This window comes from Panthera pardus, unplaced genomic scaffold (genome assembly GCF_024362965.1).
Source record: "Panthera pardus isolate Hobbes unplaced genomic scaffold, ASM2436296v1 HiC_scaffold_12, whole genome shotgun sequence".
NCBI classification, from domain to species: Eukaryota; Metazoa; Chordata; class Mammalia; order Carnivora; family Felidae; genus Panthera; species Panthera pardus.
The window spans coordinates 91,851,484-91,866,311 of record NW_026526677.1 but is presented as its reverse complement, the minus strand read 5'-3'; the positions used below and the strand labels follow the sequence as shown (position 1 = coordinate 91,866,311).

The 14,828-nt window shown below is 54.8% G+C and overlaps 1 protein-coding gene across 7 annotated transcripts in view; it reads left to right on the top strand.

Annotated features, from left to right (window-relative positions):
- ST3GAL4 (ST3 beta-galactoside alpha-2,3-sialyltransferase 4) overlaps positions 1-10,730 on the top strand; it is a 32,798-nt gene extending 22,068 nt beyond the window's left edge. For 4 of the 7 annotated variants that reach the window (XM_053900273.1, XM_053900275.1, XM_053900272.1 and 1 more), the window contains 10 exons: positions 2,830-2,905; positions 3,211-3,295; positions 3,703-3,783; positions 4,092-4,189; positions 4,413-4,473; positions 5,025-5,120; positions 5,217-5,406; positions 6,132-6,275; positions 9,596-9,739; positions 10,045-10,730. In XM_053900273.1, coding sequence (XP_053756248.1) covers positions 2,890-2,905; positions 3,211-3,295; positions 3,703-3,783; positions 4,092-4,189; positions 4,413-4,473; positions 5,025-5,120; positions 5,217-5,406; positions 6,132-6,275; positions 9,596-9,739; positions 10,045-10,131 — 1,002 coding nt within the window. In that variant the 5' untranslated portion in view covers positions 2,830-2,889 and the 3' untranslated portion in view covers positions 10,132-10,730. Of the gene's footprint in view, positions 1-1,777; positions 1,884-2,829; positions 2,906-3,197; positions 3,296-3,702; positions 3,784-4,091; positions 4,190-4,412; positions 4,474-5,024; positions 5,121-5,216; positions 5,407-6,131; positions 6,276-9,595; positions 9,740-10,044 lie in introns of those variants that run through there. The other 3 variants (XM_053900269.1, XM_053900270.1, XM_053900274.1) reach the window with 3 other exon arrangements.
- Positions 10,731-14,828: the final 4,098 nt, after the last annotated feature.

Genomic DNA, 14,828 nt, shown 5'->3' with positions numbered 1-14,828 from the left:
TCACCTGAAATGCTTGCACAAATTCCAGTGCTGGGCCAGTCACATTAAGTGAGAATTCCTAGGTGTGGGACCCAGATACTCTTAATTATACTTTACTTTAAAAATTATTTAGCACCCCAGGTGATTTTCCTGTTCAGCCAAGATCAAAAACACCCAGTTTAACTAGTGTTTCTTAAACTTGAATGTACCTCTCATTGATCAGGAGATCTTATTCAAATGCAGATTTTGTAGGTGTGGAGGGGCCTGAGATTATGCATTAAAAATTTTTTTTGATGTTTATTTATTTTATACTTTTTAAATGTTTGTTTACTTTTGAGAGAGAGAACGTCAGCAGGTGAGGGGCAGAGAGAGAGAGGGAGACACAGAATCTGAAGCAGGCTCCAGGCTCTGAGCTGTTAGCACAGAGCCCGACACGGGGCTTGAACCCACTAACTGTGAGATCATGGCCTGAGCCGAAGTTGGATGCTCAACCGACCCAGCCACCCAGGTGCCCCGAGATTAATATATTTCTGATATGGTCCCTAGCGATGCCCATGCTGCTGACCTGATAAGTATATTTTGAGCTGCAAGCATCTACTAAGCTAACTTCCCAGTTTTATAACCAAAGAAACCGAGGGTCAGAGAGGGAGATGTGACTCCCCCAAGGTAACCCAAGGTGTTACTTATTCATTCAGTACTTCCTGAGCACTGGTTCTGTGCCAGGCAGTGTGCTGGATGTTGGGAATAAGACTGACCTCATTGCTACCCTCACAGAGCTCATATTCCAGTGCGGGAGACAGACAGAAAGTAAGTATCTAAGCTCATTACAGATCAGGAGAAGTGCTCTGGAAGGTGCTAGGGAAGGTATGACTTGGCTGTGGCTGTAGGTAGGTATGGAAGAAGGCATGTCACTTTCGGGATAGTGGTCAGGGAAGTTACTAGAACCATGGCTTTCACTGGTGTCTTTTTTTTTTTTTTTTTAAGTTTATTTATTTATTTTGAGAGAGAGAGAGAGAGAGCAAGTGCACAAGTGCATGAGCAGGGGAGGGGCAGAGAGAGAGGGAGGAGAGAATCCCAAGCAGGCTCCACACTGTCAGTGCAGACCCCTACACGGGACTCAATCTCATGAACTGTGAGATCATGACCTGAGCCAAAACCAAGAGTCAGGTGCTTAGCCAACTGAGCTACCCAGGAGTCCCCTTACTGGGTCTTCTAACTACAAATCCAGAACTTTTCTTTTTTTTTTTTTTATTTTAATTTTTTAATGTGTATTTATTTTTGAGAGAGAGACAGAGACAGAGCGCAAGCAAGAGAGGGGCAGAGAGAGACGGAGACACAGAATTGGAAGCAGGCTTCAGGCTCTGAGCTGTCAGCACAGACCCCAGCATGGGGCTCGAACTCATGAGCTGTTAAATCATGACCTGAGCTGAAGTCAGGTGCTTAACCGACTGAGCCACCAAGGTGCCCCAGAACTTTTCCTTACTGGGCAGGGTCATCTTCCATCTGGGGTTTGGGGATGGGTGCTCATGACTATGGAGGATGTCTGTCTCTGGTCCCCATCCCTCACCCGCCCCTACCCTGCTCTCTCCTCCCCCCTCCAAGACTAAAATTCTTCCTTGGTGTTTGTAGACTCAGAGTGGAGCCTGGGGGCAAAACATCAACTTCATAATAGGACAGTGTTTGGGATAATTGATTTATGATTTGTAACAAAACCCAGCTCTGGTCCTGAAGACATAATTTGAGGTTTTCCAGGTCTCTGTGAGAGAGCGCAAACACTAGAGATTCCCTCCCTTTCCAGGTGGATCACAAGAATCACCTGGGCTGCTTGTGAAAATGCCTGTCCCCGGGTCCCACTCTGGCTGACTCAGCAATCCCCGGGAAGGGCCCTGGAATCTTTGTTTTCAGTAAGTGGCCCAGGGCAATTCTTCTGATCCAGGGCACTGAGGAACACCGTGTGGACGACAAAAAAAAAAAAAAAAAAAAAAAAAAAAAAAATGCTTGGTGTCCTGCTCCCCTTTGTGTGGCTGGGCAAGATGCCGAAATTTCTTCCCCAGTGACTCTGCAGCATAGCCCTGGCTGAGTCTGTGTGTCGGGACCTCTCTGCTTATGTGCATATAGCAGCTGGCCCCTTTCCAGAGCCCTGTCCTTGCCACGCCCTTTGTCCTTTGCCCTTACCCAGAGGGGTCTCCTGTCTCTTCCTCTACCAACCAGACCCTCCTCCCTCCCTGCACTCCCCTTCAAACACTTGCCTTCCTGGACTCCCCGCCCTCCTCCTCCCCCTCTAGCACTGGGATGCTAAGGGTTTGGGCACTGCGTTTTAGTCAGAGTCCAGAAGATCTGGAGGAGGCTGTACGCACCGTCCCATGGTGCATTGTCTCCCCAGTGTCTGGCCTGAGAGGACCTGTTTGGCTGGCTTAGTAGTGGGAGACTGAGGATGGAGAGGTGGGCGGCCGCCAGAACTGAGGGAATGCTTTGGATGGCGGAGGATAGGTAAAGCTCAGCAAAGTGGGTCGAAGTGTCCGTCTGTCTCCTGGAGCTGGCCCTTCCCAGATCCAAGTGAGGAAGAGGACAAGGAGCCCCGAGAAACCACGCCAGGGAAGCTGGAAGAGGCCAGTCTGGCTTGAGACCTAATCTTCGAGGTGTGGGGCTTGGTTTCCCTTTCTGTGGCATATGCCCCACCTGGACCCCTGATGCTGCCCTTGAGGGATTAGGAGGATGTCCGCTCTCTGGATGGCCTCCCTGGAAGCAGCTCTGTGCTTTCTGGAGAAGGGAAGGCAGGCGCGTGTGTCCTACTCTAGTGTCTAGGCAGGAAGTTTGCGGAGCTGACCACACATGACTCCTACCTCCTAGGTGGCCCGAGGCAGCCGGGATGACAGCTCTCCCCAGGAACCCTGCTACCCGCTGAGAAACATGATCAGCAAATCCCGTGAGTGTTGTCCCAGGGCTCCCCCGCCCTGAAGGATGGGCCCCCCAGAAGCTGTCTTCAGCATCATCCTGGGTCCCCCTGGGGGTTGTGGAGGGACAGGCAGGGAGCCAGGGGGCCCTCTCTTCATCTTCAAAGACCGTGGAAACACTCAGGTCCAAGCCCTCTGCTGGAAAACTAGGGCCAGGCGAGGGCCAACCACTGGGTCTGCTTGAGCTGGAGGTTGTAAGGGCCCAAAACAGGGCAGGTGGACTGGCGCTCTACCCGCCTGTCTCAGCCTCTAGCTCCTCTGTGCATGTGCCCTGCAGGCTTGAAGCTCCTGGCCATGTTGACGCTGGTCCTGATCGTCATGGTGTGGTATTCCATCTCCCGAGAAGACAGGTACATTGAGCTGTGAGTCCAGTTTCCATGTCCTTCCATTGGTTCTACTCAGGCGTGGGCTAAGGGATGGGGCGTCATGAGGCGGCAGACGTAGTGGGGCCAGGAGGGTGTTGAGGGCCGGGGCGTGACCCCTCCCTTGAGCTACTGGCACGAAATGCCTCCAGGAGGGCAGGTGGTGGGTTTGGCGGGTAGGGTCTGGGATGGCTCCCCAGGGCCCCCACCTGGGGAGTTCAGGAGAAAGGAAGAGCTGGATCCAGAACGAGCTGGTTTCAGGGCGAACTTGGGTTGAGAGGATTGTATGCTGCTATCACATCACACTGCCCGCACTGTGGGAGAAGGTTGGGGCTGCCTGGGACGCTGGCCCCTGGGTCCATGAGGTGTGACCGGAGCTCCCGCCTCCTCTCCTTTTCTGTCTCCAGTTTTTATTTTCCCAGCCCAGAGAAGAAGGAGCCGTGCTTCCAGGGTGAGGCAGAGAGGAAGGCCTCTAAGCTCTTTGGCAAGTAAGTACTTGAGGCTGAGGCGGGACAGGGCATGGGGTGAGGTGGATTGAGGGTTGCACAGGGTGGGGGCCTCAGTGCCGGCGAGGTGGAGGGGACCGCGTTAGCAGACATGGGTTAGGTCACGGGGTTAACCCGTGAGGGGAGGAGAGGCCCTTGAACATGTCAGCACAGAGCTGTTTCCAGGGAGGCCGTCCAGAGAGCGGACATCCTCCTGATCCCTCATATCAGTCCGGGGCCTGACCTGACCCTGATTCTGGCTTCAAGATTAATCCCTTTCTCATCCCCACCCTGCTTTCACCTCCGTGCAGCTACTCCCGAGATCAGCCCATCTTCCTGCAGCTGAAGGATTATTTCTGGGTCAAGACGCCGTCTGCCTATGAGCTGCCCTATGGGACCAAGGGGAGCGGTAAGACGTGCGGGGTTGATGGGAATGGTGGGCTCACCTTGGCCACACGGCTTCTTGTTCTTCGCTGCCCATGGTCCCAGCGCCCACGCTGTGAGCCAGGCTCTGATGCTGAGGTCAGGGGAGGAAGAGGCAGCCAAGCGTCTGGGGAGTGGTGGAGGGACAGTCTTTAGCCTTTGCAAAGCTACTGTTGTCATCACCCGTCCCAATCCTCATCTTTTTGTAGAGGACCTGCTTCTCCGGGTTCTAGCTATCACCAGCTACTCCATTCCAGAGAGCATCCAGAGGTAAGGAGCCGCTCCTTGCACTGGGTCTGAACGCCTTCCCCTTCCTGCCCCCAGGTCCCAGGTGCCAGTCGTGGGCCAGCTTCTCCCAGTGAGCCTTCCTGTCTCTGGTCCCCTGTGGCCAATTTGACCCTTCTTCCTAGCCTGCCCGTCTCCAGAGGAGGCAGGGACGCCAGTGTCCACGGCAACTGAGCCCGGGCATCCGGGGGGCCGTAGCGGGCAGGCTGTCGCCGTGGCAATGGGCAGGCCTGGGCAGCAGGCGAGGGGGCTTTGAAATGGGGCTGCTTATTAGTCCCCCCGGCCAGGGGTTTCCCTCCATTCCTCCTGTGTCTTCTGTGCTCTGCTCAGTCTCCTCTCCTGTCAAAGCCCAGGGCTGTGGAGTCAGCAGGAGCGTGAAAGCAGGACTCCCGGGAGATGCCTGGTCCGTGGGGATCAAGGGCCGAGGTGGCCTGAAAAGGAACCCTAAGCCAGGCCCCAGGCAGACCCAGGGCAGGGGTTGAGTGGAGCAGGAGCAGGGGTCACTCCTGCGGCTGATCACCCTCTCCCGTTGGCAGTCTCAAATGTCGCCGCTGCGTGGTGGTGGGGAATGGGCACCGGCTTCGCAATAGCTCGCTGGGAGACGCCATCAACAAGTACGACGTGGTCATCAGGTCTGTGGGACTGGCCCTCGCCCCTTCTGCTTGGGAGTGACTGTAGATGGGCCAGCGGGGCTCTGGGTGACGGGCACCCTCCACCCCGCCTCCCAGATTGAACAACGCCCCAGTGGCTGGCTATGAGGGCGACGTGGGCTCCAAGACCACCATGCGTCTCTTCTACCCTGAGTCTGCCCACTTCAACCCCAAAGTGGAGAACAATCCAGACACGCTCCTCGTCCTGGTAGCTTTCAAGGCAATGGACTTCCACTGGATTGAGACCATCCTGAGTGATAAGAAGAGGGTGAGTGGGGAGACTGGGAGGGGAGGGGTCGAGGCCCAGGGATGGGACACTGCCTGTCTCAGGATGTCATGCTCCACCGTGTCTGCCCTGTGGTCCTGAAGAGGCCAGGAGGGGAAGGCGTGAACCCCATGTTCTGTGGGGCTTCTGAGAAGCCACCCCAGCAGCCGGGGCCTGACGGACTGCAGGAGCCAGGTGGCGGTAGCCAGGGGCACCCCAGGCTTGAGGCTGCCTGGGACACGGAAGCTGCCAAAATATGTGTGAGAAATCTGGGAGCAGAGGAACTGGTCGGTAGTGACCTCCAGGCAGGATGTAGGTTAGAACAGGACATCTGCCCTTCCGGGTTGGGTCCACTGTGTCTTTTTTCCATCCGGTCAAATGCTGAATGGTCTCATCTCGCATTTTTGCCAGATGTTTCGACAACCTCAAACTCAAGCCCCTTCCACCTATTTGGATATCCTTGGAAGTGGGCAGTGGTTGGACCCCATATTCTAAACACTGTGTCACCTGGCCTCCCCTGGGGAGTGCCCTCCCTTCTCTCTCCCCCTGATTCTCTCCTCCGGTCTCCCTTCCCCTCTCCGGCGCTGGCCTCCACCTCCCTCCCCTTCTCACCCCTCATTCCCGAGGGCCTATGCCACCACATGGACCCCACCTCTGATGACCACCGGGCTGGACTTGATAAAGGTCCTCACATCCTCATATCTCCCTTCCAACCCTGTGCCCTCTAGGTGCGAAAGGGCTTCTGGAAGCAGCCTCCCCTCATCTGGGACGTCAACCCCAGACAGGTGCGGATTCTCAACCCCTTCTTCATGGAGATCGCAGCTGACAAACTGCTGAACCTGCCCATGCAGCAGCCTCGCAAGATTAAGCAGGTGATGGTGGGGCTGTGGGCAGGGAAGCCAGAGCTTCGGGCTGGGACATTTCTAGAGGCCTGGGAAGCCTCGGAGGACCCCGTGAGAGGGGAAAGTAACAATAGAGACGACAGTTGGCATTTGAGCAGCACCTGTGGTGGCCTCTGGACCACACCTCCAGGCACACCCCTGTATTCAGTCTGGTTTGTTCGAAGTCTGCAGGAAGGGAGAGTGAGCTCTTTTTAGAACCATGGGGCATCTGCAGAGCGGGGAGTGAGGGAAGGGTCTGTATATGGCGTGGGGCTGGAGTTCGAGGTTTTGGTAGGCACTGGTCAGAACTTATAAACTAGGGAGTTGCTGGGACCGTCCATGGCCTTGACTTTGGAGCAACCTGAATCTGTGCAGTTGCTGTTAGGTCACTTTATCTGCGATCTTACATTGGAACATATTAGTCAGAATGAATTAAAGGAGCTTCAGTTTGTCTTGGCTTGGTGCGACGTGTCAATTTTGGGAGTCATGGTATAGTTTTGCCAAGTTACAGTTTAGCCACCAGCTCGTACCTTCCCAAGGACTTCCGCACATGTCCTTTGAGCCCGCAGAGAGGCTGTGTGGGATAGTTTCAGAGGCAACCAGCAAACACAGATGGGACTCGGCTGTCCTGCTTACTCTATGGCCTTGGGCAGATCAGCCACTTTGAGCCTCGCTCTCCCTTATCTGTGTGGTGGGGACAGTATTAGGACTGACTTCTTAAGGCCCTTGTGGAATTAAAAAACATGATTCTGTAACATGCCTGTTATGGAGGTTGGTACACAGTGGGTGCTCACTCTATGTGCCAAATTTTGAATAGATAATTTTATTCTTCACTGAACATCTACTATGATTTAGCTCCATATGTTGAATGCCTCCTTTTGTAGCCGGTCAGTCCCAGCCCCAAATTTGCATGCTTGGAGGGGGTAAGACCTGTACCTTGCCCTAAGGACACTCAGTCCAGCAGAATAAACACACGGGTTGCAACATGGAGTGGCAGAATGCGCTAATAGAGAGTTGTTTCAAATGTTGTAGGATCTGGGGGGAGGGGCAGACCTCTGCCTGGGGCTGCCTGGGAGCGCCCCACCCACCCCCGCCCCGGCCCCACCCAGAGGAGGTTGGAGTTGGGCCTTGAGGGGTCATGGGGCCCATCGGGCAGAGACTTGGGGAAAAGGTATTTCTTTTGGCAAGACCAGCCAGCTTCTCCAGCATTGAGTTCTAGTGCAAGTGAGGTTGGAGGGGAGCAGCAAGGTGACGTTTTAGGGCCCTGATGGCGTGTGGGACAGAAAGGGAAGGCCGGAGCCGGGCATGGGAAGGGAATGGGAAGAGATGTCCCTGATGTAGTCATTTCCCATTGCTGCCCACCTCACAGATCACCACAGTTGAGTGGCCTAAAGCAATACCTGTTGATGGCCTCACAGTTCTGGAGGCCAGAAGTTCAGCACGACGGCTGGCTTCTCTGCGCAGGGTGTCCAAGGCTGAAATCCACTTGGCAGCTGGACTGAGTTCTTACCTGGAGGCTGAGGGGGGAGAATGCGCTTCCAGGATCCTTTTTGTTTAGAAATATTTTTTAATGTTTACTTCTTCATTTTGAAAGTGAGAGAGAGCGAGTGGAGGAGGGGCAGGGAGAGAGGAAGACAGAATTCCAAGCGGGCTCCGAGCTGTCAGCGCAGAGCAGATGCGGGGCTCGAACTCGGGAACCGTGGGATCATGACCTGAGCTGGAATCAAGAGTTGGAGGCTTAACCGACTGAGCCAACCGACGAGCCTCTTCTTGTCAGAGGAATTCAGTTCCTTGTGGTTTCAGGACTGAGGTCTCGTTTCCTTTGCCGGTTCTCAGCCTTGACACCCTCGGGTCTTAGAGATTGTGCGTGTTTCTTACGATACAGCCCCCGTCCGCCTTCCAGCCAGCAATGACATGATAAATCCTTCTTGTGCTTCACACCCCTGACTTCCTCCATGGCCCCCCTCTAGACCCAGAGGCAAAAAGCTCAGGTGATTAGGTCAAACCCACCAGGATTATCTCTCTATCTTACGACCGATGGCACCTCTGGAGCAGTATAATGTAATATATCTCAGATTTGTAGGCACTCAGGGGTCATTGGGGGTTATCTTAGGGATCTCCTGCGACACCATTTATTTCTCAGTGAAGTTGAGAGATTTATAACAATTCTAGGTTTCCGGCTTAGACAGCTGGCTGGACGGCAACGTGCTTAACCAATAGAGGGGGTTCGGCGGGGAGGGGAGAGCCTGGCAAGTTTCAGGAGCCCGCGTCTAGGCAGAGCTGGCTCGAAGGCCATGGAGATGTGGTTCGGCAAAGGTGCGAACTGGATAAGATAATGCAGTGGTGGTTGAAGCAGCAGGGGTGAAACAGAAGGCCCAGGCAGGAAGGGACAGCTGAATCAACAGGAGAGCTCGGCAGGGACACCAGGAAAAACCTGGCAGTGGGAGGCCTGACAAGGTCTAGGGAGCGGTTCCTAAATGGGAGCGGGCAGCTCAAGTGGTCGGCAAGGCAGGTTGCTGGAGCTGAGGAAGGCAGGATTTGCGAGCCTAGGGTATCAGGTTGCCCCTCCCCATGGATGAATTAGGGATGGAGAAGGTAGTTCCCCATAGCAGCCCAGAGGGTGCTGTCCCCACTTCACGGAAGGGGAGAGCCCACCCCACCCTCATCACGAGGCCCACGGCCCGTGAGTGAGAGAGCCCGGGTTTTCTGAAAGAGATGAGGTTTTCCGAGGCGGAGAGCAGAGCCTTTCCACTCCTTGAGCAAGTTTTTTTTAACAGTTGTAAGCCTCAGTTTCCCCATCGGTAAAACGGGGCCCATCATAAGGTCTACCTCAAAGTGTTTTTGTGAGGATTGGAGGCAATGATATATTATACTGGGTAAAATACTTAACATAGTGTCTGGCACACAGTAAGTGCTCAAAAGGTAATAGATGTTATTATTATTATTATTATTATTATTGTCATCATCATTGTCATCCTGAGTGCCATCATCATGCCTGAAAGGCCCAAACCTCCCTGCGACGCATTGGGTTATACTGTCCAGTCTGGTAGCCATGAGCCACTTGTGGCTATTTAAATTTAAAAAGTTAAATTAATTAAGTGTAAAATTAAATAAAGGAAGAGATCCAGCTCTACTGCCGCTGCACAAGCCCCGCCCCTATGCCCAGTAGCCGCACGAGGCTGGTGACTGCTGTATAGACGGGACATGAAGAACACCGCAGGGATGACAGAGTCTGTTGCAGAGCGCTGGCCTAGAAGGCGGGGAAGGGAGAAGGGCTCCCTCTAATATTTCCCCACCCCCTTGTCCCTCAGAAGCCCACCACAGGCCTGCTGGCCATCACCCTGGCACTCCACCTCTGCGACCTGGTGCACATCGCTGGCTTTGGCTACCCAGATGCCCACAACAGGAAGCAGACCATTCACTACTACGAACAGATCACGCTCAAATCCATGGCGGTAAGCGGCCCCTGCTTCCGAGCTGTGGGGCGGGGCTGGGGACACTGGGTGAGTGAGAGTGGTGCCAGGGGCCCAGAGGTGGCTCATGGTGAGGAACTCAGAGGGTCAGAACTGGAACCGAGACCCCTGGACTCCCAGCCGGAGTCCTCTGTGTCTGGCCACATGGGTCCTGTCTTCCTTGTGGGAGCCAGCACGGGGAAGGGAGGTCCCGGAAGTGCAGGGCCGTGGGGAGCACCAGAGGCACCTTCTTGGGCCAGGGAGGTCCCTGGGAGTCCTTCAGTTTGCTTCCTTGGCTGTCTCCACAGGGGTCAGGCCACAACGTCTCCCAAGAGGCCCTGGCCATCAAGCGAATGCTGGAGATTGGAGCAGTCAAGAACCTCACCTTCTTCTGACTTGGGCAGGAGTTATACCCAACAGTCTGCCCGCTCTGCCACCTGAGCGGCCCCGTCCCCGGCTGTGGGGGTGCCTGGCACCAGCAGGACCTGCCTGGACTCACCGTCCCCTGTGTGGAGAGGGGTCCTGGTACTGGCCAGGTCTGAGATGAGGCCGTGCCCCGGGCTGCTCTTGTGGAGGCCCAATCCCGTCAGGGTGGAGGCCCTAGGGTGGTGGGAGGCCGTTCGAGGCATGGGGTCTGTTGGCTGTGGCATCCCTTCTCCACCACCACTGGGAGGTTATTTAATGGGCTATTTAATTAAAAGGTAGGAATGTGCCATGGGCTGGTCCCATGGTATCTGGAAGAGAGGGCATAGTACAGTGTTCTGCCCGCTTTTTATAAAAAACACAAAAGTGCTGGGCCCACCAAAGCCTAGACCCAGAGCAGGCCTCCCAGGAGGGCAGGGATGTCCGGAGTGGGTGGGTGCCCTCCAGAGAGGGGCTGCTACCTCCCAGCAGGCATGGGAAGAGCACTGGTATGGGGGTTCCACGGAGAATGGGACCTCATCTAGAAAAGAGGTTTGAAACCTATCATTAAACTATTTTTCCTAAAACGGAAGGAGTTGTGATACCCTGTGTCCTTCAAGTTGGGGAGAGCATGGACGGGGCAGTGGATCACGGCAGGGGGCCCCCTGTCCCAGCAGTAGACAGGGTTGCTAAAGACCGGCAGTGTCTCTGGGACCCCGTGGGACCCAGCGTAGGCCATGGTCCTTCCGGAAATGGTTACTTTGGCGCTCGGTGCCAAGTCATACGTTGTCATCCTGGTGCAGCCAGGCGAGCAGGTGGGGCCCAGAGCAGCCTGTCTCTGGACAGCCAACCTGGCATCTTGCATCCTGGTTTAACGTTCCAGAGGTAGGAGGGGGTGGGAGGATGCCAGATGGGAGTGGCAGAACCCTCCCCCCACTCCCTGTCTTTCCCTCTCCAGCCTTAAGCTTCTAGAACCTCATGCTAGGAGGTGTGCGTCTGAGGGCAGGGGTGGAGCCAGACAAAGGAAGCCAAGTTTCCTTTCTCAGATTAAGTGGGAATCATAAAATGGAGTTTAGAGAAGGTCTTGCCAGTGGCCCAGGCTGCCAGGATGGGGATGGGCAGGACTCAGGCAACGTCTGAGGGATTTGGCAAGGCCCATCCAGCCAGTTGCCGGGCCAGGGGACAAAATGCTGTTTTCCCCGAGTCTCTAGAATTACGAGAGCCCTGCCATTTGCCTGTATCTCCCTGCTTTGTTCTCCATCTTCCCAGGCCCCACTTAGCTGCCAGCTAGGCATCTTGCCACCCCCACAGCTGTTCCTTTACATCTGGAGCCAGGAGGGAGAGCTGGAACTCCCCCACAGGGAATGGGACTCACAGCTGTGTTCCTGGCTTTCTCGGAAAGAGTTGCAGCTTTGAGGTTTTGAGACAGCGAGGCTGGGTCAGGACAGATAAAGAGGGGCAGAGATTTGGGAGAAGCAGAGGCAGATGACATACTTCTGGACCGAGTGTCGGAGTAGCCTTGAAAACACTCAACCTCGTGCCATGGAACGGTCCTGAGGACCGTCACTGGCAATGGAATCGCCTGGTGTAATTGCTTGGCTAGCTGCTCTCCCTCCAGGGGAGAGGGGAATTCTGAAAGCAAATAGGTCCCAGCATCTGCAGCCGCAAGCCCCCTCCCCTCTCTACAGGGGCAGGTTTTGTCTGTCTCCCAGGCTTTGACCTGGCAGGAGATGGGGGTGGGGGGTGGGGGGTGGGGGGGAAGACAACCGGCTGACCAGCAGGGGTGCAAACCTGTGCAGGGATCTTATCTCTGCTTATCCCTGATGCTTCCCCAGCGGCTTCTCGGCTTCTCGTGAGGGTGTGCAAGGGAGTGTCCATTTCCCCATCCAGGGCCATTGAAAGTGGCTGTCAGCACATATGATCCAGCTGTCCTGGACTGGGGCCACTGCCTGTTACTGAACATGCCTAAACTTGAGCCAGAATCCAGCACACTTGGATGGGTCAGACCCTGCCCCCGCCTCCCCCGCAACTCCACACACATGCATAAAGACACGGGAGCATTTTACATTCTTGTTGGGTTATGCCTCTAATGCCATATGCAGAGTCTTTCACACTGACATACTGACAAGGGGTGTGTACAGGGAGGGAGCGTATACACCCAAATTGGTCACCGTTCCCTCTGGTGGGCTTAGCTCTCTCCAGGATGCCCCGACCCCAACGCAGAGTGAGTCAGTACTGGCCCAAGGTCAGAGTCAGGAGTGGAGCTTTGATGTGGAGTCGCTGGACGGGGTTCTTTGGTGTTCTGAGAAAGGGACTGTCATTCTTCACTTAGCTCAACCAATGGAAATGAACTGCCTTCCAGCCTGCCTGGTACTTATTAAACTGCCCTGAACATGAGCAGGAGGGGAAGGACGGAACCGGAGGGGAAAGCACTTGAGTGCAAGTCCACAAACTTGGGACACCAGGCTCTGCCACTTCATTCTGTACGATCTTGGGCCAATCGTTTCTTTTTTCATTTTTTAAACGTGTATTTATATTTGCACGTGAGAGAGACAGAGCGGGAGCGGGAGAGGGGCAGATAGAGGGAGACACGGAATCCGAAGCAGGCTCCAGGCTCTGAGCTGTCACCACAGAGCCCGATGCAGGGCTTGAACCCACGAGCCGGGAGATCATGCCCTGAACTAAGTTGGACTCTTAACCAACTGAGCCACCCAGACGCCCCTGGGCCAATCATTTCTATGTCTATGATCCGACTCGTATATTCATTGAAATGAGACGGTGGGCCCAGCCAATGACCACTTATGCCAGAATTATCTGGAGGGTGATGTAAAGAATGGATTCTTGGGTCGCATCCAGGCCGCTGGGGATGAGGCCCAGGAATCTGGAATTTTAACAAGCACCCAGAACCACTGCTCCAGCAGTCTAGACTTCAGGATGATCTCATGGCCTCTTTCAACTCTAAGGTCTGCGCGCACAGCCCATCCTAATCCCTGGTGTCCTTGAGCTGTGTTAATTAGACACGCGCGCCTTTCTCCCGCGGGCGGGTGTTAGGGCGCCGGAGCGGCAACTGCGCTCGGCCTGCCCCGCCCCCAGCGCCGGTGGCCGAGGCTGGGGCGCGCATGCGTCATGGGCGCGGGCGCGGGGCTGGCCTTGGCGGCTGTGGGAACCGGGTGGGGGTGGCCGCGGTGGAGAGGGGACCTCCCGCAGTCCGCCCCGAGGCCTCTCGGCGCGCCGCCGACCCCAGCGCCCCGCCTCGTCCTTGGCCGGCGCCTCCCTGGCAACCCGCTCAGGCCCCTGGCTACGGCTGCCGGGCTGCAGAGGGATGACGGGGCGGGCTACGGGGTCCGCGCCCTTCTGTCCCCTTTTGCTCAGGCAGGGCAGACCAGGGCTCCTCTGCCTCCCGCTGGGCCTCCTTTGCGTGACCTACGTTGAGTTCATCGCAGAGGCCGGGGTGAAACAGGCTTGGACAGCAAGGGAGAGGAAGAGATCTTCATCCAGTGTAGACTCTAGGACCAGCCCTCCTCCACAGAGGGGGAAACTGAGGCCTGGAGAAGTGAAGGGACGCCCAGCTCGACCACCTAAGTGGGCAAGGCAGAGTTTAGGCCTTTTACGTAGCTCAGGAACCCATTTAAATGATACTCTATATTCACATCACATGGCGTTGCCTTCATTTTGGACAGTTCGGGTTTTTATTTACACTTTCCGAGGACATAAGTACATCCAGTTGTTTTACCCCAGAGGCTGTCTAGCTTATGAAAAAATTGAGCTTGGAAACAGTTCTGGCTTCGAGGCAGCAAGGTGTAGCACACACAAAATACGGGGCGGTGGTTGGATCGTGGGTTCTCCCTGCTGGGTCATGTAATGAGCCAAGCACCCCTCTGTCCCTCCATCTGTAAAAATGCATGCCTATCTCACAATGAGGTTCTAAGGATCTAATGGGAATATGGTTGGGAAAACATTGTGTAGACTGTAAAGTATGATATAAATATTAGGTTGGAAAGCTGCCTTGCATGGTGAAAAATACCAGAAAGCCTACGAAACAGGTGAGGTACACACATCTGGAGGGCCAAATATTTGCCCAGGTACTGAGTAACATGGCCGGTTAACAGAAAAGCCTTTGTCTTCAAATCACCCACAAGCTAAGTAGGGGAAAGTAAGACATTGGTGAAATGACTCAACTGCAGGCTTGGCCTAATCACACAATGAACAGTGAGTTCAAAGTGTTCTCTGGTAGTGGTTTTCAAGCTGAAGTCAGTTGCCTTCCGGGTTTTTGGAGAGTGTGGTTTCTTGGGCGACAGGATCCATTTTGATGGCATGCGGCATACGACAGGAGGTTCCTAAACTCAGGTTGAGAAGGACAGTGTCAGAGTTGGGACGCTCTCCTCTAGACCCTCTGACCTTTTTGATGTCTTAATTATAGCTTCAGAAAACGATTTGTTAGTTTTGAGTATCCCCATGGTTCTGTACCAGATGCGGATCCAGGAAACCTTTCCAACTTAAAAGTTTAAGGAGGGACGGACGTGTGAGTGTCTGTAGTGATAGCCTGTTTTCCTGTCTAGTTCCTTCTCGGTGAGTTTAACTCTCTTGTGAGAGATTTTGGGGATCTCTGTGCCTGAGCAGTGACCCTCGAGTCTCATTAGGTGTCAGATTTGGTGTAATCACTTTGTGTAAAGTGATTACAGAGAGCTGG